The 23,904-nt window shown below is 38.1% G+C and overlaps 1 protein-coding gene across 6 annotated transcripts in view; it reads right to left on the bottom strand.

Moving 5' to 3' along the window:
• The window catches only part of Tank (TRAF family member associated NFKB activator), an 83,313-nt gene that overhangs the window by 38,002 nt on the left and 21,407 nt on the right, over positions 1–23,904 (bottom strand). For 5 of the 6 annotated variants that reach the window (XM_059260547.1, XM_059260545.1, XM_059260544.1 and 2 more), the window contains one exon: positions 6,708–6,855. In XM_059260547.1, coding sequence (XP_059116530.1) covers positions 6,708–6,806 — 99 coding nt within the window. In that variant the 5' untranslated portion in view covers positions 6,807–6,855. Of the gene's footprint in view, positions 1–6,707; positions 6,856–23,904 lie in introns of those variants that run through there. The other variant, XM_059260549.1, reaches the window with a different exon arrangement.

The following is a 23,904-nucleotide window of genomic DNA, read 5'->3' as shown; positions in this document are numbered from 1 at the left end:
TTAATCTCACTATCTAAACAAATAAAACAACAATCCCCTTTACCAGTATCAACAAAAATAAAGTATTTTGTATTTCTAAGGACACATCTTCAATCTTCAAACTACCAAGACTGAAAATCTTGGAAGTGGTAGACCATTTTTAAAACCTCAGGTTTGACTTCAAAGCTTTTGCTCTTATTATTGAAGTTAGAAAACGTGTCATTTTGTTACTACAGATTCTAAATGAGCTTGTTTTACCTGAAAAATTCAATATTACATCTCAAAGTATATAGAAGACAGAAAATTAGTGAGTTAGATTTGGTAATTTATAGAACAAATGACCACATAAGAAAATCTCCAAAACGCTAAAACATATGTAGGCAACAGCCTTGTCTGAGAAACACAGTTTGCATCTAAGAGCACACTGACCCTTGGCACACTAAGAGGGAAATGAACTGCACAACAGATGTTTCCACCTCAAGGGTCTGGGAATGTGCTGTTTCTTAAGATGTAAGACTTGTTCTGTTCCCATATAGTTTTCTAGCAATACTTCCTTGTCTTTGTTCCCTCTGGTGATCTATTTACAAAACATTGTATTTCCTTATAAACATGGTTTAATGATTGTATAGTATCTTTGCACACAATGGCTGCTAATAAAATCTCAGTACTGGGGACCCCGCATCCTTAGAGCTTTTCTTTGGGTTCCCTTGCCTTGAACTACTGAAAATTCACATTGTGGACTCTACGTCTTATTTCATGGACTGAACTCTGCTATCCACGGTACATAGTATTTTCCCCAAAAAGATGTTACAGGAAAGGTTAAGTTTAAAAAGATAATAAGCAAGGTCAAATATGAAACCCAATCCAGAATGGCTATTTTATTACACTACAGATTATGTAATGGCTAATAAATTTCAATTTTAGCAGCTGACATATCACTTCAAACTAAGGACAATTATATTGTTTTCCAAGGATATAAATACCTCAAGTGAACCTGTGTGATATTGCATAGATCCACAAGACTGGACAATGAAGCAGATGTGGGACAACAGAAGGACAAACACCATCCCAGCCTATCATTTAGTTCTGGACCATCCACTACACGAAACACAGGGCATGTCTCTCTTTCAAAACTGTTACCATCTGACATTTTGGTCATTCTTTCTATTCCTCAGCTTTGGTTCTTTCACACAGCTTCTCTAAATCCCATTAGCCCTACCATCACTTTAGGAAGTGTTCTACTTCCTCAACTCATTCCAGCTACCTACTTTTACGACTTGAGCAGACAGGATTCTAAACTGTGCTCAACTGGTAACACAGTCTTTTCACTCTTACAAATGACCTCAGCCATCAAACACCTTTTTATTCTTAGTAGCTTCTTGGTAGTTTCAGCTCATGTCTCAGGGTACATAATTTATATCACTTCTGTTTGTGCTTATAATTCTTTTACTCTCAATACTGAATTAGCATCTTAATGTGTAAGCACACCACTTAACTCCAGATCTTATCTACAGCTGCTGAAAAATAACCAGCAAACATATACACTGTTATTACTAAAAACTCAAAATAATTTGAATATAACATTTTTTTTCTTATTTCTTACTCTCAAATCACTTTATCTAGTAGCTGACACTATTTCAGAGGAAAAAATTTTTATGACAATCCCTCTTTTTTTCTACCACTTCCTCCAACATCCACGTGTTTATTTTCGCATGCGTGAGGGAAGAGTGTGTGTGTGTGTGTGTGTGTGTGTGTGTGTGTGTGTGTTGGTCTTGTTCCCTCCAGTCCTGAGAGAACATTTGTTTTCTATTCCTGGTTGGTTTCTAACCTAAGCTGTTTTTATTTTCAAAAACAACCCAGTGGCTGCCTTCCTTTTACCTTCTTTCTTGTACTTTAAATACCTGATCCCCCCCCCAACCCCCCATGCTAGACAAAGCCTCATGCCTCTTATACCTCATAGGGGCTTTGCTTTGTTAGTAGACAAGTAAGTAAAAATAACAAGAACAATAAAAAATTCGCACAAAAATACCTTGATTTAATGTGAAAGTTATAAAAAAAACCACATGCACATGTTTCCCGAAAAAATAAGCAAGTAGAGCTCGAAGAGCAGCAGAGGCTACTTTTAAATTGAAGACATCAAGAAATGCCTTGAGGAGGTGGCATCCGAAGAGAGGGCTGCAACCAGTATGGAAGGAAACCAGGGCACTAAGGAAGAACCACCGTAGTAACAGCAACTGGAAAGGCCTAAGGAAAGAGGAGAATCTGAAATTTTTCAGAAAACATGTGTGGTAGGAAGACTGTTACGGAGGAGAATGGCAAAAGAAAAAGTATCTATTAGGGGCTAAATGTGTCTTTGTACTGACAGGCAACAGTGCGGGCTTTTGAATTTATAGAAATCATTGCAAATTTTTGAGGTGGAGTATAATATAAATACAATTTAAGCAATCTTTTTCAAAGGATCATGCAGACTGTTGTGCAAGAAACTGAACACAGGACAGCAATTATTCTTTCTACCTCCCTCCAGCTCTCTGTCTCTCTTCAGGTCACTCATCCTAAAAACAGAAAACACTTCTCTAGCCTCCACAAGCTTGTGCATTGTGTAGTTTGATGTCTTTTTGCTTCATTCCCCAGTTTTCAGTGTACTGTGTTCCCCTCTCCACTAACAACCCTGTAACTTCAACATAGCCAAACACAAGCCACCGCCCGCTCTCCCCTTACCAAGTCTCTGGGCTACCTCACTGTGCTAACTACTCTACTCTTCCTGAGACCCTTTCCAGTGGCTCTTTTACTTTTCTTCTCTAATTTGTTCCTTGCTTTGTAGACTATATTTGTTGTTGTTAAGTCTCTTTAATGGCCCCCTTTTACGTTTCTTTAAAATCCTGATGTTTGCTGGGTCCTTTGTGTCTCTGAAATGCTTAAACTACATTCGAAATCTGTCTTCTCTTCCTTTCACTCTAACCTAATCCTGTTTTTTAAATATTCCTTCAAGCTAAACATGCTAACTGAGAAACACCAGTGAAAACCACGCAATCTTATTCTAGTTATAGTCTGTCTTAGTCACTGTTCTATTACTTTGAAGAGGCACCATGACCACGGCAACTATCAAAGAGAAAGCATTTAACTGGGGGCTTGCTTACAGTTTTAGAGGTTTAGTCCATTATCATCACTGCAGGAAGCAGATACTGGAGCAGTAGCTGAGAACTTATTCTGATCCATAGGCAGGGGGCGGGGGCAAAGGGCAGGGAAGAGAGAGAGACTGAGACTGACTGACTCTGGGCTTGAGACCTCAAAGTTCCCCCACATACACACATTTCCTCCAACAAGGCCTTCCCCCTTAATCCTTCTAATCCTTTCAAAAGGGCCACTCCCTGGTGACTAAGCATTCAAATATATGAGCCTGTGGAGGCCATTCTTATTCAAACCACCACAGACTCCAACATAGAACTCCTTGTAGACCTAAAGAACTGTAGTCATACCTATCCATCAGATGGTTCATCCATATGTTCCACAGGTCTAAACCTAAGAATCAGAACTGAATTATATATCTTATTTCCCTGTAACCACACTTTAAGCTCTTCATCACTCTTGATTTCAGTCATCAGCATTAAACTAGTCATTCAAGACTCCACTGCCATCACCTTCATAAGTGACCTATATTCAGGTGCCACCTGCTTTCTATTTTATCTCCTTAAGAAATTTTAGGTCACTAGGTGGTGTGCATGCCTTTAATCCCAGCACTTGGGACACAGAGTCAGGAAGATCTTTGTGAGTTTGAGGCCAGCCTGGTCTATAGAGTGAGTTCCAGGACAGCCAGGGCTGTTTCGGGGGGGTGGGGGGTGGGGAAAAGAAATTTTAGGTCTTTTCTTCAATTCACCCATAACTGCTAATTCAGTCCCTTGTTTTGAATTCTTAAAATAATTGCTATTCATTTTTTTCTTTTTCTAAACCAAAGTGCAATAAATGTACATAAACTTACTATCCAATATATGTTAGTAAAAGTTTAATACATTACACAGTTATTAATACATGAATTTTACATTAATGTACATACTGGAATTTATAAAGTATGACTAGATGATTGCCATATTTTTATATAACTTGCACTTAGAACATATGTAACATGTCCTCAGTATGTTTACTGGGCTCTGTCAGTGTCAAGACTTTTCTAAAGCATATAGTTCTTTAGTAACTTTTCACTGAATAAAGATACAATGCATACTACTTAGTCATAGTCCTCATGATGGGCTGTTATCTTTGCAGCTTCCTTTCCTGTAATACCTCATCATTCTTGATGGAGTCATAGGACCATCCTGTAGGACACGCAGGGTACCAAACACTCCCTTACTTCTTGTTTTATGCTGACACTCAGACACAGACACAAGTGCACACATGTGTGTGTGATCCCTAGCTTACTATGCTCTTCCTAATCTTAGTCCAACTGAGAATTCATATTGTGCTGACCTGACTCACAAAGAAAGAATTAGATGCCTTTTCTCTGGGCCACACACTACCTGCTTGATCTTTTCTGCAATGCCTGATAATAGTCAGATGATAGCCAGTGACCCTCTTTTCTGTTTTTTAAATTATACATGAATAACCATTTTAATTATTACCTATTTGAACTTTTAAAAGTTCCTAAAGGTATAAATAATGTTTTACTTATTTTAGTATTCTCAAAACTTTATCATCTTCTTCCCTAGTTCTTAGCTACCCTAGAACACAAATAGAACTGTTGTCTCTTAACCTAATTGTAAAGTAGGAAGAATAAAATGTGGGTGGTTTTTATTTATTTTTTTGCTAATTTAAATCATTTTTTAAGGCCCTGTCATATCATGCTCCTCTTCTTCCTAGCCACTTAAAATGAGAAGATTTAGAATCTTTAATTCACTCAAAAACAGTATTCTTTTGCAAACAATGAGAAGATTCACAAAGAATAAAGATGGTTTTTTTAGGATTCAGGAAGTTATATATAGAAATGTTTAATAGCAGCTGGATCACCTAGAAAGGAAGAAATTGTGTAGGTGACATACTATATTTACTGAAAGAACAAAAAATTTCATGGATAGCATATTTCTTTTGACTTCAAAATTTCATGGAATATTTTTTTTCATATGTATCTGTATGTGTGGTATGTATGCTTGTATGTTCATGTTGGTGGGCACATGTGCAAGTGTGTGCATATGAAGGTCTGAGGTAGATGTTGAGTTTCTTCAATTACTTTCTACCTTAATCATCCAGGCAGGGGCTCTCAATTGAACCTGAGAGCTTGCCAATGTGTCCAGTATGATCATCTGGCTTTCAAGAGTTACAATTCCAGCCAGATCACTGTGCCCACCAATATCTACACAGGTTCTGGGAATCCAATCTGGCCCTCACGCTCTCATGGCAAGTTCTTCACACCAGTGAGCCACCTGTCTGGCTCCTCAAGGAAATTTTCGTTTGTTTGTTTTTCGAGACAGGGTTTCTCTGTATAGTTTTGGTGCCTGTCCTGGATCTCGCTCTGTAGACCAGGATGGCTTCGAACTCACAGAGATCCGCCTGCCTCTGCCTCCTGAGTGCTGGGATTAAAGGCATGTGTCACCACTGCCGCCTGGCTCCTCAAGGAAATTTTTAACCAGAAGAATCAGTGTAAGATCCGTGACCTCTAACTGCCAATGGAGGAATAAGCTAACAGCCCTCCTAGTAGATCTTTTGGCTGTTATTTTCATAAAGGCCTACTTGCAAAATTGGTTCTTTTATATCTGGGAAACTGGCTTTTAAAAACATTCCTATGTGGTAAGACTAACTGCTGAGTCAGCTTATTTAGACAGCATAATAACATTTATGGTGGATCTACTTTCCCTGAGTTTGGACTTCTGATGACACAGTGTATCTATGAAGCCAGCTCTGAATTCAAAAATAACAACAAAACCCAAATAACTGTGAATCTTACGTGGAATTTCTTATGCTTTGCACACATGTGACAGAACTTGGAAGATGGAGGGAAAGTGTACAGAAGACTGAACAGATTCCTCTAGACCCTTTCACCTATCTTTTCCCATGATTCCTCTGGTTATGAACTCATGCCACATCACTGTAATCATTTATCATCTTCCGTTCTATTTTTAACAGTCATAAAGAATGGAAGACAGTAAATTAATAACAAACTTAGTTCAGGACATGTTAAGACTTTAGTCTTCCTGTTACCCAAATGACAACATAAAAAAAAAATGCAAAGAAACAATGCAAAACTGAGAAGCAGTGATAAAAGTCTTTCAGTCATAAAATGACTTTTATAGTTATTTCTTTCTTATATAAAATAGTGACATTTAAAAGTTACATATGGAGAAACAATGTTCTATCTTTCTTTTTTATTTGGTTTTTCGAGACAGGGTTTCTCTGTGTAGCTTTGCGCCTTTTTCTGGAACTCACTCGGTAGCCCAGGCTGGCCTCGAACTCACAGAGATCCGCCTGGCTCTGCCTCCCGAGTGCTGGGATTAAAGGTGTGAGCCACCACCGCCCGGCTATCTTTCTTAATCATAATCACTTTAAAACCAAATCAACCTTTCCCATAGGACACAAAATGTTTTTAAAAGGTAACAAATAAAAATCTCAATGTTCACTCATTACTACACTTTTGTGTTTTAGTAATTCTAGTTCTCCAAATAGTTTCCAACAATCTAACATTCTCAGTTCTCAACCTCAATTTGCCAGAGGAACAATCAATTTTCAAATCCCAAACCACACACCTTTTGCTGTAGCTCTCTTAGTGCTGAATCTCTATCCATGCATGCTTGTCGGAAGGCTTCATATGCTCTATTGAGTTGCTCACCAATGTTTTTATCCATTCCTCTTTGTCCTGTAGCATCACTATAAAGGATGGTAAGAATGCCAACTCTGGAAAATATCAGAACAACTTAGATAGTTATTAAAGTTATATACATTTTTAAAATGCTTCCTAAAAAGAGCCCTATAAACATAGTGCTAGGTGATATCATGGTTTACAAAAACATAAAAGTTTTACCTGAAATCATGACATAAAGTACAAAATCTACCGTATTAAGTAAAGTATTCTTTACTAATATTCCAGTTCTTAAGTCATGGTCTAGTTCATGAAAATGCTGCTTTGGGAATAAGAACCTGTAAATATCATCTAAAAACGGAGAAATATAAATGAGCATTTAATTATTAATACTTTAGTATAGAAATGTACAACATGATTAGTAATGTGGGAAGGGACTTTTTTTTTTTTACTAAATGGATCGTTACTTCTACTTATAAGGTGAATTCTTGCTACACTGAATTAGAGCAAAACTAAATGATAATAAATGTTTGTGGATGGAGTTCACACTGTTGTTATCACAGAGCAATTAAAATGTGTGAAAATGTTCTTATTTTAGAACAAAATCTAGGGAGAGCTGCTGTTGGATTGTACATTAAAAAAAGAAAGCTCACATCCCCTCAGTCTCAACTCCACTCCCTATTAGTTTCCTAACTTCCCTGCTGGTTCTCAACTACAGAGGATTTTCTTGGAGGAGGTAATTTGGTTTTATCATCTCAGTTTGCCTAACATCTCTAATACATTCCTTGGCACTGGGTTGAGAGCTCCTTAATGATTCTGACTCTTCCTGTGCAGAAAAAAAAAAAAAAATTCCAGAACCTTTCTTTTAGGATTTTCTAAAAGCCACAAGAGACACACAATTCTCTATTGGTTTTCAAGGATAACAAACTATTTTTTGAGGGGGGGATTTTTATAATATTGAAATTTTAAAACATTTATTTTATGAATATCTGTGTGCATGTGTTCACACATGGGTATCACAGCACATATGTATAGGTTAGAGGACAATTTGCAGAAGTCTGTTCTCTTTTTCCACTATGTGGGCTCTGGGGATCGAACATTTAAATCATTATATTTAAATATAATTCACATAAAACAAAATCTAACATTTTCAAGTATATACTAGGGCATTTTGCTATGTGGTACAACTGGTACAATTTTGTGAATTTTTTATCCCTGACAAAAACACAGAACCTATTAAAAGCTAACATCAGCTGGGTGGTGGTGGTGCACGCCTCTAATCTCAGCACTAGGGTGGCAGAGCCAGGCGGATCTCTATAAGTTCGAGGCCAGCCTGCTCTATAGAGTGAGATCCAGGACAGGCACCAAAACTACACAGAGAAACCCTGTCTCGAAAAACAGGAAAAAAAAAAAAAGGGTAACATCAATTCCCCACCTTTCCTAGCAAATAATTGGTGTTTGAATGGATTTGCCTCTTTGTAACATTTTATATAGATGAAGTGATGACAGCTAGCGCCAGTGGTAGAGAGCTAATCTAATAATTCAAGACCCTAGTTTAACCCATAAACATCATAAAAATAAATAAATAATGTAATCATACAACACAGGGCCTTAATGTGTGGTTTCTTTCATTTTTTTCTGAGGTTCATCCATGTTGTAGAATATAACAATAATTTGTTCTTTTATACAGCTGAACATATTCCAAATATTGTATATTCACTGAATGGATATATAACATTTTGTTTATCCATGCCTCACTTACTTGATATTCAGTTTTTTTCTACTTTTAGGCTACTATGAATAAAGCTACTATGAACATTTGTGTATACATTAAAATTTTTAAAACTATTCTGTTATGTATAAAGGTGTGTTTGTTTGTTTTTTGCATGTATATCTGTATATCACATGTATGCTCAGTGCCCAGAGGCCAGAAGAGGCCATCAAATCCCCTGGAACTGGAATTACAGACGGTTGTGAGTCAGCATGTGGGTGTTGGGAATAGAACTTGGGTCCTAATGAGCAGCCATTATGCTCCAGTCCCATGTGAAGGTGAATTTCTAGGTCAAATGATAATTCTATGCTTAACTTTTGGGGACCATCAAATTGCTTCCATAATGGCTGTGCAATTTTACATTTCCACTAGCAATGCACAAAGGTTCCTATTGTATGGTATTTTGCTTGTGTTCTGACAAATAAAGCTTGCCTGGAGATCAGAGGGCAGAGCTAGCCACTAGTTAACCATAGAGGCCAGGCAGTGGTGGTACACACCTTTAATCTCAGCACTTGGGAGGAGGAAGCAGGAAGATCAGGCCACCCTGGGCTACAGGAGATTGAACCAGTCTAAAAGAGAAACAAAGCCATGGTGGTGCATGCCTTTAATCCCAGCACTAGGGAGATGGAGACAGGAATACAAGGTGGGTGGAGACAGGATTTCAGGGTCCATTCAGTCTGAGGATTCGTAGAGACAGGATTGCCCCCATTTGGTCTGAGATTTCATAGAGGTAAGAAGTCTCTAGTGGCTGGCTGCTCTGCTTCTCTGATCTTTCAGCTTTCACCCTCCATATTTGATGCCGGGTTTTTATTATTAAGAGTAATTAGGATCACTCTCCAGGTTCCAATTTTTCTCCATCCTCATAACACTTCTTACAGTGCATTTTTTAAAAATGTAGTTCGTCATGACATCTATGAATCATAACAATGACCAGCATGGCCATAATGGCACTACTATGTTGGAACTAACAACAGTTGTCTAATTGGACTTAAGGTCCACTTAACAGAAGAGAAATCATTCCTGGTATTAGAAACCTAACCAGCTTCCCCAGGTTAGTGAGGTCACCAGTCTTAGCAGAGAACCTACTACCACCTCTTTACTGGACCAGCATAATTCCTAACTATATTCTAAATATTATCCTTATATTCACAGCTAAGTGTAGATCACACCCTCATCAGAGAAGCTTTGGCAAGTGAAAACCATCACAGAAAACCACAAGTGGACACAATACAGAGATTAACAGATGGTTGGGAATCCCTGGTGGATATATGTACAATACAAATCCTGCCCTTAAGGCTCAAAGAACATCTTAAAAGATGGGGCAGAAAGAATGTAAGAGCCAGATGACTAGGAAGTCCGCTGTGAGACTGTCTCCTAGAAATGGCTGCCTAGCCGGGCGGTGGTGGCACATACCTTTAATCCCAGCACTCGGGAGGCAGAGGCAGGCGGATCTTTGTGAGTTCGAAGCCAGCCTGGTCTATAGCGTGAGATTCAGGAAAGGCGCAAAGCTACACAGGGAAACCCTGTCTGGGGGGGGGGGTGCGGGGGGGATGATGATGGCCACCTAAACTAAATAACAGTATCAACAGACATGCTAATGAAGAAGGGGCAAAATCTCCCAGGGGTGGGGGCGGGGTGTACAACTCCTACGCAAAGAACTACAAGCAACTAATGACTGCTGAGTGGGAGAATAGGCCTCTCCAAGGATGAGTTCCCTAACTGGTTATTGTTGTGTGACAGATTTTTCCTGGGGAGAGTCAATACACACATCTATTCACCCCAAATAGGAAGCCTGTGACTGACAAGAGTATGGATCCCATCAAAGTTCAGCTTGGTAAAATCAGTGAGTTTTACTGTGATTACTTACAGGAATATGGGTGAGGGGTTATTTAAAGGATCAGAAATGACATGGTGACACCAAAGCCTAACCCAGCAAGGGTGATAGCTCACAAAAGCTGGAACCCTGAAGCATACTACACAGCCTACAGGCAGCTCAACAGGCTGGAAGGTGTTCCTTTCAGGTGGCTCAGTTGATTCCTTCTTCCAGATTGTTTGGCTGGTCCCTGCTTCTTCTAGGCTTTTGGGCTGGTCAGAATCTTCTTTGAAGCTTGGCTAGTCTGAAAGTGACTCTTGAGTAGTCTACTGTTTATGTACTCTTGGAAAGAGTAGACTAGAGAATCTGGTCAGTTTCGGGGACTTCCTGAAGCTACTTTGAGTTGTTTACTTCCTATCATTATGGAGCTTCTTTGTAGGATGGAGTGTTTGACCGCCCCCCCTTAGAAATCCTGTTGTTTCAGCTCCTTGTAAAAATCTGTCCTAAATAACCTGTTGCTTTACTTTCTTTTATAGCCTATGTCTTAACAAGCTGTCTTATAAGATTAACCTCAGAGGCAACAGCTACATAATACTTATCCAATACTAAGTGGTCAGCCTTGAAATCATAAACACAAACTACAAAAATGGACTTAGTAGGTTGTATATTTGTGCGCACACACATGTAACAATAATAATCAAAGAAAAAGAGGTCATCAATTTAAGAGAATATGTGGGGAGGAACATGGGGAGGGAGGTCATGGGAGGTATTGGAGGGAAGGTAAGGGGTTAGTGATATAACTATATTTTAATCAAAAATATTTTTAAAAAAATGGATGGAACATTAGCCTGATTAAAAAATTATAGTTGTCCCACTGGGTATGAAGCAGTATCAAATTGTAGTTTTGGTTTTCCTTTCCCTTACGTTTAATGATAATAAACATTCTTCCACGTGCTTTTCGGCCATTTATCTTTGGAAAGAAGTTCCATTCAAATCCTTTGCCCATGTTCTAGAAGCCTTATTTTCCTTTAAAAACTAACACAGAACAGTGGAATAGTCAACAAACAAAAGATCACTGTTTACAGTTTACGACCCTGGTGATTTTACGGCATTCAGGGTTTTTCACATGTGTGAGGCAGAAACACTGGGGCTCTGCTCTGCATCTGGGGTTTCTCTTTGTGTTTCCTCTTCTCTTCTGGAGATGAACAACTGCTTATGAGAGGAATCATCTCAAGCAGAAACCATCACTGATGAAAACAGCTCCGTTCTCTTTCTTAACAGTGTTCTTTGGCACATTGCATTTTAAACCTGAATGAATTTTAATTTACATAATAGTTTTCTTTTGCTGCTTGCAATTTCTTTTAGTGCCATATCTAAAGAACTGTTGCCTAGTTCAAGAACATACACATTTTTCACCTGTTTCCTTAGAAGTGTTTTATAATTTTAGTGTTTACATTTGTTCTTTGATACATATAAGCTAATTTTATATATGATATGAGATAGTGTCTAGATTCAATTTTTAGTGTGAGGATATCTAGGTGTCCTGAAACATTATTTATTGAACAGGTTATTCTTGTTGGGCAGTGGTGGCATATGCCTTTAATCCCAGCACTTGGAGGGCAGCGGCAGAGGCAGATGGATCTTTGTGTTCAAAGCCAATCTGGTCTACAGAGTGAGTTCCAGGACAGTCAGGGTATACAGGAAACTCTTGTCTTGAAAAAACAAAAACCAAACCAAACCAAACCAAAACAAAAAACAAGAACCAAAACAACAACAAAAACCAAAAACCAAACAAAACCCAAAAGATAAAGAAAAAGGAAGGTTATTCTTTTCCTCCTGAATAGCTTTAGCTACCTTGTTGGAAATCAATTGCCTATGTGTCAGTATTTGGTTTGTGGTGATGCTGGAGGTTGAACCCAGGAGTTCCATGGTAAGCAATGAGCTCAGCTATAATCCTAATTCCATAATGCTGTGTAGCAGGAATCTTAAAAGTTCTTATTAATAAAATCAAACCTGAGGCCAGTTATTGGGGTGAACACTGGAAGGTCAGAGAGACAGAATGGGCCACAGCTAACCTCACCTGGCCAACTTCTCAGCTGGTCTTGTTTCCTCAGACTGGAAGCTTCTGAGTCCTCATCCCAATGGCTCTCAGCTGAATTGCTGTTCGAAAGCCTGAAGCTTAACCAGCTAAAAGCTTCTACTTTCTGATCCTCACGCCTTATATACCTTTCCGCTTTCTACCACCACTCCCTGGGATTAAAGGCTGCTTTCTGGGATTAAAGGCGTGAGTCACCATGCTTGGCTGTATCCTTGAACACATGGATTTCTGCCTCTGGAATGTTAGGATTAAAGGCGTGTGCTACCACTGCCTATCCTAAGTATCTAGTGGCTTTTCTGTTCTCTGACCCCAGATAAGTTTATTAGGGTACACAATATTTTGGGGAACACAATACCACCACAATGCTGTTTTAAATACAGAGGCAAAACAATACTTCAATACTAGCAACCAAATCCTATCATTTAAAGATACTAAATGATACTAAAAGATACTAAAAGATACTAATTAAATTCCTAAGTAACTTGTCAGGCTTAACAACAATTGCTAGGTTTGAATTGCAAGGATCATAATGGTAATTACTTTCTGAAGAACTGAAGGAATTGTGATTCTCCACTTGTTTTACTTAGGAATTTAATTCCCATTGATACCTCTGGTAGATGAAAAAGATGATCCTGTTAGGATACTTAATGTGGCTAGGATGTTTCTTACCCATAGCTATTAAAGAAACATATGCAATTAGCATTAATACAAAGTGCCATTTTGAGTACTTTATTTAAGTACTTTCTCATTCAAGAAGTATTTAAGGATATGCACTTGGGGCCCTTACCACCCCTGGGAGTTCTTTCTCACTTCCCCCATGTTTGCTCTGTTTTAAAAAAGTATTTAAGACTGTTTACAAAAAAAAAAAAAGTTAAAATAAATAAGAAGGAAAGAAAAGTACAGGTAGTCACAAAGACTATAATATACTCAAATACAGTAATACACAAGGGCAGAGATTAGAAGTTAGAAGTTACGTATATACAGCAATTTGCCAATGTAAACCACACCTCTATTTTAAAATCTGGGACACGAGAGCCTTGAACTGGGATTCTATCAGGTTTAATACTCTGTTCTGCTATTGGCTAACCCTTAATTATTTGTCACTAAATTTTTGGTGACCCAAGTTTCTTTCTCATCAGTACAAAAATGATGTTTGGATAAGATTTCTTTCTTTCTTTCTTTCTTTCTTTCTTTCTTTTTCTTTCTTTCTTTCTTTCTTTCTTTTTTTGAGACAGGGTTTCTCTGCGTAGCTTTGCGCCTTTCTTGGAACTCACTTGGTAGCCCAGGCTGGCCTTGAACTCACAGAGATTCACCTGGCTCTGCCTCCCGAGTGCTGGGATTAAAGGCATGCACCACCACCACCCGGCTTGGATGAGATTTCTAAGTAACTTCCTTACTCTACAGTTCTTTACTCTGAATGAAAAATGTACGTCTATTCCATCAAGAAAGCATATCCCAACTTTTTAAAATCTAAATGCTATATTAAAAATGCTCTCATATTTTCTTCATATCTAAGTAAATCATGGGGCATTTTCAACACTCTAGGTTCTTGAATGATATCATATGAATGTCATTAAGAGGAGCTGCTAAGTAAATTCCACATGGGCACATACTACTTGCTGAACTAAAAATATAAGCTGAGGAATTAAGTTTTGGTTGATACAAATAAGTATATGTTACATTTTATTCAACCAAGAAGGGAAATGTGTGTTAGATTAATGACACTGACCAGAGGAAAAGGAAGGTCTCTGGGAGTAGTTACATGTAAATTACATTTTGGTGTGCTTTTTGAAAAAATTGTCACTCTTCAGGAAAATACTTTTCATTTGAAGTAAACATACTCAAATCCAAACCTCACAATCAATCACCTCCTCCTCTTAAATGATGTTTTTCTAATTTTTAGCAGGTACTGATGAGGGCACTATATTCTGGACATTCACAAATGGCTATAACTATCAGAAAGCTGTCTTTTTCATTGATTTCAGTTTTCAGCTGGATGGACTCTTGTGGTGGTAAAGGCTCCTAGAAAAGGTAAAACAAGAATTAAGGAGCTCAGCTCCTTGACACTGAAGTTGCTAGAGTAGGTCTGCACATCTCATACTTCAATTGTTTTATGAAGAAGAAACCATTTGTCTTGGTTAACTACTGTTCTGTAGGTTTCTAAAAGAGAAGGGATAAGCTATATGCAATTCAGTATAATATTCAAGACAGGTTCATTGCTGAACACATAGAATATGATGCTTTTCTCCTAGGAGACAAATAGTCATGGGGCTTTTGCCATTAAACCTCATAATTTAGTGAGGTGGACACATAAGAAAATAACCAACTTAAGAAGTTAGTTAAATGTCAGATAAAAGGTATGATCATACTTTGATAGGGATTTGTCTAGCAAAAGAAGTATTTGCAAGACTTCATCTAATGGAGTTTTGTGCATTTTTGTGTTAGAAAAGAAGAATGAGCTGCTGAAGAACTAAAAAGATAAAGGTTTGAGTAAAAGGAAAATTTAAATCAGAAGAATTGTGAAAACTTCATATAGGATATGACAAAAGTGGGTCCTAAAGACTTCGGAAGTACAGAATTAATAGCATTCACTCTAAAATAGCAAAGGCACAAAGAGGCTGTATTTGGTGACTGGAGTACTCTATTTAGGAAAGTCTAGTGCAGAGAGTATGAGAGAGGGAGATTCTAGATATGGTATTAAGTCATCATGTATGATTGTGGTGCACTGAAAAAAACCCTAGGGTATATTACTCATTCATAAAGCCCATGATCACAGTGACATTAGCTGGAGAAACTTCAAACATACTCAAGTAAGAGCAGACTGTAGTAAGCACTAAATGTCACTAAAAACCTCAGGCTTTAACCTGTTGAACTAAGGGTTTAATGAGGGTTTTCAAGCAGGGCAAGGTAGACTTAATTTCAAGAGGACAAAGGGAACTGGCCATGTACAGCCTATTCACTGCATCAACTATACCCAACAAGTACCCAGGAACAAGGCCATTGCTGTCGTCTGAAAGGGGCTCATGCTTTTCAAAGCTTAGTCCTTAGCAACTGCTGCTCTTTTGGAAGGAATGAACTTTCAGGAGATAGAACCCAAGTGGGTGTGGGCCTTGGAGTTTGGAAGTTTGGCCCCACTTTTTTGTCCTCTCTGCTTTCTCACCAGATGAGTGTGTCCAGGTATCTCACACTGTGCCACCAGCCCTTACCATACAGCTGTATCCATCTGAAACTATAAGCCAGAATAAGCCCTCTTTGATTGCTCTCTTAAGATGCCGCCTGTCAAGCATCTCGATATGGTGGTACATCTCTAATTTCAGCTTAGGAGGATGAGGCAGGGGGACTGTCACATGTGTGAAGCCAGCCTGGGCTATACAGTAATACCCTATATCCAAAAAACAAGCAAGCAAGCAAGCAAGCAAGCAAGCGAAGAAACTGAATAAACAAAAAGTCTGTCATATGAAACATAACAGAGACCACAGTCACCTGGGACATTTCTGAAGTATCTTCAGCAGCACCTTTGTGTCCAGACTACACATGAAGCTTCATTAACTGTTAGTTTTGTCATTCATTGTAAGATGGCTAAAGAACTGATTTCATAAAGCATAGAAATACTCCTGCACTCTGATTTAGAGTTACCACCAAAGCTCATGTAAAGTATTTAGTCTTCAGACTAAAGAAAATTTATCATCTATAAAAATACAACAAAACAAAATCCCAATTATTTAAGAAAGAAAGGCAGGAAAGAAAGAAAGAAAGAAAGAAAGAAAGAAAGAAAGAAAGAAAGAAAGAAAGAAAGAAAGAAAGAAAGAAAGGAAGGAAGGAAAGAAGGAAGAAAGAAAGAAAAAGAAAGAAAAAGAAAGAAAGAAAGAAAGAAAGAAAGAAAGCAAGCAAGCAGGCAGAAAGACAGACAGACTGGGTGCCAGCAGTACAGATTAGCAAAGGAAACAATGTGGGGATAGTCTTTAGAAACTACAGCTATATTCTAGATGAATGGGAATAGAATCAGAGATAAGTGGACTTGAGATATTTCAAAGGTGAAATTAACAGGATTTTTGATGGCCAACTTGATATGCATTAACAGATAAGAAGGCAGTACCTGGTCACTAGTGATTCTAAAATAGTCAGACAAGAAATGGGTGTCAGGATGTGCATTCTACTCAACAAAGTACATAAGATGATTCTGTTGCAGATGGTCCATCAGTAATTTTGCAGAATATTAAAAAATAGTAGTGAAAGACACAGGGGAGAGGAAGAACACTTGGTGGGGGTGGATGGGGAAGTTGAGAATATAGTGAATTAAATTTTGAACAAGAATGCTAGAAAAGATAATTAATGAGGAAGAAAGAGCCAATTGCTAACTTAATTAGAACTAAAGGTTAAATGTTTTTCCCACTGTTTGTATTCCTTGTGTCTGTTTTGAATGCCCTGACACTGGTATACCTTTAAACAGTCATATTCAAATATTCTCACCAAGAAAATGCAGGAAAAATTCAATTTTAAAAAGGAAATAGCAAAGAGAGAGAAGCAGAATTTATTATTATATCACTTTGTATCACTAACAGTTATACTTTTTTCTCCGTCTTCCACATATAAACCAAAAGAGATAGGCCTACTTATTTATCTATAAGATGCTAGAATTCTTGGAAATGCATAAGACTTACACTGTAACATAATTCTATGATTTTCTAAAAAAAGATTATTAACAAAATAGGTAGTAATGCAAGTCTGTTAACCTTTACATAGTTAAACAACATGAAAAATAAACCTCTGGCAGAGTGCTTGACCACATGACTTATTTTATTTTTTATGTGTGTGTATGTGCATGTGCAGGTGGCCATGGACAGACTGGAGGTAAATGTTGGATGGCCCTTGACACTGAACTAGATACTACTTCAGCTAGTAAGCACTAACAATGCTCCTAAAAGGAAGTATGCTCGGCCAGGCTGGGCCTTCTTGCATGAGTGCTAGAGACCTAGCGCAGATCCTTGTCCTTGCTCAACAAGTACTCTTAACCATTGAGCCATCTCCTTAGCCCTTGAATGAACGTCTTTTAAAAATATCTTTTCTATTCTATCAAATTTATGACCATAAATACAACCAGTCAGGGTTTTTTTTTTTCAAAAGTAGTAGTTTGCATCTATCTTATGATCTTAATATGCTGGGCATGGTGGCACACACCTTTAATCCAAGCACTAGGGAAGCAGAAGCAGACAGATGCAGATCTCTGTGAGTTCGAGGACAGCCTGGTCTGCAGAGCTAGTTACAGGACAGCCAGGACTACACAGAGAAATCCTGTCTCAAAACATCTAAAAAAAAAATTAACATGAAAATTTTGAAAAATATTTTTAGTAATCTTTTAAAAGATCCTCCAAACATAGGAGAGCAATACAAGAAATGTCATAGGCTGTACAAGATTAATTATGGAAAACTGTTTCTAAACTAGTACCTAAAATCTTAGGAGTCAGCAGATTAGCCTCCCTTTCCAGCATCCGGAGTCACTTACTGCATCAGAACAAACGGAAGAGAGTATATATATATATATATATATATATATATATATATATATATATATATATATAGAGAGAGAGAGAGAGAGAGAGAGAGAGAGAGAGAGAGCGCTCTTCTATAGGAAGTCAGTGAAATTTCAGGGGATATAGCTTTTCTCAAAAAGGCCTATTTTCCCTTTAAATCACAAGTTTAAAACTGCTGAGCAGCATTTAGCCTTGAGAATATTACATCGATAAATAGGAAGAGGCAAAAGCCTTGTAATTATAAAGCCGTAACCTGCATGCTCTTAACCACTGGCATAGTTCTTCATACCTCAGTGTTTAATTTCCCTGAGGACACCAAGAGGCTGTTGGGCAAATGGTTGCAAGTCATAACTTGTTTTATTAGAAGCAATTGTGAGAACTCCAATGAGAAAGTAAATACGGCTTCAGAGCTCTCCAGATCTCTATTTCCAGTCATTCCCAAGATGTTTAGGGTGTGACTTTAAATGTATAACGTACATTTAAATCTAGACTCAATATTTTTATGCTGTGTAACATACTTTTATTATAACTGCTGAATATTCCTGATAAGCCCCATCTGCCCTAAATCGTGGGGTAGCCTAACAATTTTTCAGATCTCCATCTATGCCACAATTACCTAACATTTTACCCTTTCTTCAGGGCCATACCAGTTTTTCTTAAACATGAAGATTCAGATCTAATAAATTTTAGCATTTTTTGTGCAATCCTACTGTGGGGAAGCAAAGTTGACTATCTTCTATATTGATCCCATTTATATCTGAAAAAAAGTTAAATGTTATTAAACTGATTACAGACAAGGTTAGATTACAATGTGCTTAAAACACACTGTCTCCAAGACAACTTGTATGTTTAGATATCTCTCTATGGACCTTTCCATGGACCTCATTCATCTGCCCATTTAAAAATGTTTGGGATATGGTTATGGTATAGGCTATTTCTCGTTAATACATTAGAATCATCAAGCAACAGAGATCAGCAAATTGTATATAAGACTTCTTAGATGATGATTCTCTGTAAGGGGAAAATGTGACACATTTTAAATCACTGTCATGAGTCATGTCATAGCTGGAATAATACTGTAAAACACTATATAAACATGCACCAGTGGAGGAAAATGGATTTCATAAAGTGCATTTCTATATATGATCTGCTTTCTGAACTGTTCCTGAATAATACAGAATATGAAAACTAAAACAGCAGCTGCTAAGGTAGAAGACTTTCTGATTAGCCGGGCGGTGGTGGCGCACGCCTTTAATCCCAGCACTCGGGAGGCAGAGCCAGGCGGATCTCTGTGAGTTCGAGGTCAGCCTGGGCTACCAAGTGAGTCCCAGGAAAGGCGCAAAGCTACACAGAGAAACCCTGTCTCGAAAAACCAAAAAAAAAAAAAAAAAAAAAAAAAAAAAAAAAAAAAAAAAAGAAGACTTTCTGATTAAAAAACAAGTATTTTGATGCTTTGGCTGATGACTCAGAACAACAGCACTTTATTGATCTTGATTCTCTGAAATTCCCATTGCCTTTCAGAGTATAAACAAATGTTTCATTATAATGGCATTTTTGTGGAGAAGTGGAATGTGACATCATTCCTTCTTTGACCAAGCAACAATGATCCTCTTTACTTGATGCTTCCCTTATCAATACATAATCACTGCAAATCCAATTAAAATTTCAAACTGTCTGTAGATAATTGAGGGCACGATCCCAATGGCATGTCTTTAAAATCTAAGCATGGAGCAGGGCAACTTCCGTCCTTCGTTTGACTTGCATCCCAACAATGAAGAAAAAGTAGTCCTCGAAACACAAGACGATGACGGCACAAGAAATGTCAGGCTATTCCTCATGGGACAATACAAAGACTAGAGTGCACATATATTTGCCAGATGCTTCATATAAACCACTTGCTTTACAAGCGTTCTGCTGCAGGAACACATGTATTCTGGTACTTTGGAGATAAGAAAACAGAATTTCCAAAGGGTACATAAGTTATCTAAGGTCACAGAATTAGAAAATGGAAGAACTGAATAAACCCAGGGTTATGATGTGAAAACACAATCTTTAGTTCTTTGATCTTAACTTAGATTTGGCTGTCCTGGAACTCATCTATAAACCAGGCTGGCCTTGAACTCAGAGATCCACCTGCCTCTGTCTCCTGAGTCCTGGGACTAAAGGTGTGAGCCACCATTGCCTGGCCTAATTTAGTCTTTATTTTATCAAAGCAATACATATTTATAACCTATTGAGTCAAATAGCTCTACAAGGTTTAAATGGACAATAGTCCTCTGCATCTCTTCTAAACTTCCTACTTCATCTTGGCAACAACTCTTTTTGTCTGATTATCATTTCCTATCTCTGTTTTTTGTAAGATTAGCATTCAGCACTTACTATAGTTTATTATAACACTATTTACTGCTGAACTATATGAAATCCTATGGTTGCTTTCATTTCCTGAAAAACATTTCCTTAAAAAACTTTCATTTTACTTCCTATTACTGTATCAAAATTCCTCAATTTTTTTTTTTTTTGTTGTTGTTCTCTGTTTTCTGGAACTTATATCCATCACAAATTGAGACTTGGTAACTTCATTCAATCCAGCAATCCATCCTCCAGTTCTTGAATTTTCTTGACTTTGTTTTCAATTTTCTTATTTTTGTCTTCTTTTCTGAGACTTCTAATATATGGATGATGGATCTTCTGAACTGGTCTCTAATGTTCTTCATCACTACTATTCTTCTGCTCTCTGGTTTATGGTTTTGGTTTGTTTGTTTTGAGACTGGACCTCACTAGGTAGCTCTTGCTGGTCCAACAACTTCTCATGTAGACAAGCTGGTCTCAAATTCAAAGATCTGCCTGCCTTGCCCTCCTGAGTGATGAGATTAATGGCATATGCTACAATGCCTGGCCTACCCCCACCCCCCTTTTTTCTTCTCTGTTTTATTTTGTTTTCCTAGAAGACAGGGTTTTGTTAAATAGCTTAGGCTAGCCCAAAGCCCTCAGATTTGCCATCACCTTTCTTTAGCTTCCCAGGCTCCTAGCCTTTGAAAATAAACGTCTTATTTTGAGGAACAATCTTACAGTCTGCTTTCTCTAGAACGAGTGCTAAAAGAGTCAGCCAATCCTGGAAAAGACAGTAAAAACCAAGAGTAAGTAGTAGTGCTTTAGAAGCTTGCTAAGACTTTGGAATATAGGTGCTTCACAGTTTCCTACCTCCAATATCCCAGTTCAACCAGACCAGCTGAAAAATCATGGGCTTAATGGTAAAAATTCTAGCATTATCTACCCTAAAGTGATACATAACACTTTAAAGTCTACTTGTGCGTTTGTGGGGTGAGAGACAAGTGTGGGAGAATCAGAGGTAGGGAAAGCCCCCAGCTGGGTTTCCCCAACTGCTAAGACTATTGAACTTCAGGGTAAATGTTCTGTTAGGGTTCACACTTGTGGTGAGAGGCCAATTTAAACCTAATGCAGTTTCAGGATGGGGAAAGGAAATCACCTTAAAAACATCAACCTCTTCTACTTTGCCCTAGAGGAGAAGGGCACCTGTCTTCCCCAATTCCTTCTGGGTATGAATACTAAAAATTCACATTCTATTTCAGAAAAGTTGCCACCTGAGCTGGGTAAAAGGTCAATACATGAAAGAAACATTTTATCCTTTTTGTATCTCAACCACAGTTCCTCTGATTTTAGCATTAGGAGTAAAACCTAGAAAAATCTGTCAATAACAGTACATACACGTAAGTGAGACAGTATCTATTCTTAGTCTTGGATGGGTTAGGCAGACCTTTCAAGACACGTTTTCCTTACTCAAAAGAAAATGGTAGGCAGAGCTAGTTCCAGGACAAGAGCTACACAGAGAAACCCTGTTCAAAAAGAAAAGAAGAAAAAAGAAAGAAAGAAAGAAAAGAAAATAGTAGAGAACTGTCATTCCTAATATTAATGATCATTTACCACTTCCAAAACTATATTAAGAGGCAATCAGCCAATTTCTCAAATGACAGTTTGCATTTCTAGTCTTACTTTTCATGCCGTAAACTTTGGCTATGGATATACTCATACCATGCCACACTAAACAATTTCTAAATTCCAATTAGGCAGCTAATACAAAAGAAATTTTATTGTAGTTCCAACAGTGTCAGAAATTTTTGTTCTGCATTTTTTCTATAATCTGATTAGCTAAAATTATCAGGATAAACAAAATGGGACAACTAGTAAGTTGAATCAAAGAACCCCTGAGTAACACTGCTAAATGTTAGAACCTGGTGAAAATGTATCTTCCAAGAAGGAAATATTTTGTAGGACCACACCCATGAGTTTCAGCTTTGCTTCACTTCCTTGTTTTCTCCAAATTACATGCGAAGATATTCTAAAAAATATGCTGGGGATTTTTGTCACCACGTAAACACCATGATGTGTACTTAGACAAACCTAAATAGTACAGCCTACTACACATCCAGGCTGTATGGTACAGCTATCATGAGATAAAAGGTCCCTCTGACCATCAGGAGTCTGACTGTACTGTCTTCTCCAGACTCCTTATCAAATGCCAGGGGCTCAGGTGTATAGTTAGAGAATAGATCAGAAGAAAACTTGGCCATGTGATTTTCTGTCTCTGAACTAAATATAAATATGGCACTACTCAGTAGGCTGTGCTCAGGCACATGAGTGATTATTCTTTTGTGGGTTTTGTGGGAGTAGGGGGAAAGTGAGAAAGAGAAGGGGAGAGAGGGGGGGAAATGAGGGGAAGAGAGAGACAGAGACAGAAACACTCGCCATGTGGTCTAAGGTTTTGAATTTGTCATTCTCCTGTCTCAGCCTGCCAAGTGGTGGGATTACAGGCAATGTGCCACCATGACATACTTCACAAGTAATGTTCAAGGGTCTCAGTAGAGGTCAAGTTAGAATCTAGAGAGAGAGGAGTGAGAACATGAAATTTTATATGGCTCATTCTAGTCTGTTCTCATAAGTCAAATAAATCGGGGACATTCACAGATGAGAAAACTACAGAGAATGTTTATATTCAGTATGTAATGTGTAGAAGATAAGTTAAAACTATGTGGGGAAGAACAGCATAAATTATTACCTACAATTTGTGAGATTTTATCAAAAATAACTTTTTCTTTTATTTTTTAATTAATTATTTTCCAGCTTGATCACAGTTTCCTCTCCCTCCTTTTCCCCCATTCCCTCCATCAATCCCCATCCCCATCCACTCCTCCTCTTTACTCTTCAGAAAAGGGCAGGCCTCCCATGTGTATCAGCTAGCCATGGCATATCAAGTTGCAGTAAGATTAGACACCTTGCTGGGTGGTGGTGGCACACACCTTTAATCCCAGCACTTGGGAGGCAGAGGCAGGTGGATCTCTGTGAGTTCGAGGCCAGCCTGGTCTACAGAGCAAGTTCCAGGACAGCCAGGGCTGTTACACAGAGAAACGTTGTCTCAAAAAAAAAAAAAAAGAAGAAGAAGAAGAAGAAGAAGAAGAAGAAGAAGAAGAAGAAGAAGAAGAAGAAGAAGAAGAAGAAGAAGAAGAAGATGATGATTAGGCACCTCCTCTCCTATTAAGGCTGGACAATGCAACCCAGCAGGAGGAAAGGGTCCTTGGTCCTCAAAGCAGGTAACAGAGTTGGAGACAGCCCCTGCTCCCACTGTTAGGAGTCCCACAAGAAGACCAGCTACACAATTATAACATATGTGCAGAGGGCCATGCAAGCTCTCTGGTTGGCAGTTCAATCTCTGTGAGCTCCTATGAGCCCAGGTAAGTTGCTTCTGTGGATTGAAAGAAATAACTTTAAAATGCTGAGAAATGTCATTATCAAGAACTACAAACATTTCTAGTTTACGGACAGCAAATATATGAGGCCATGAAATTATGATATAGAAAATGCTATGTAGTAAACAGTCATTAAAAGTAAACTGTTTAGCCTAGTGAGTGGAGCATG

This window comes from Peromyscus eremicus, chromosome 4 (assembly GCF_949786415.1).
Source record: "Peromyscus eremicus chromosome 4, PerEre_H2_v1, whole genome shotgun sequence".
Taxonomy (NCBI): Eukaryota; Metazoa; Chordata; class Mammalia; order Rodentia; family Cricetidae; genus Peromyscus; species Peromyscus eremicus.
The sequence above is the reverse complement of the archived record's forward strand: the minus strand, read 5'-3'. Positions and strand labels throughout refer to the sequence as shown.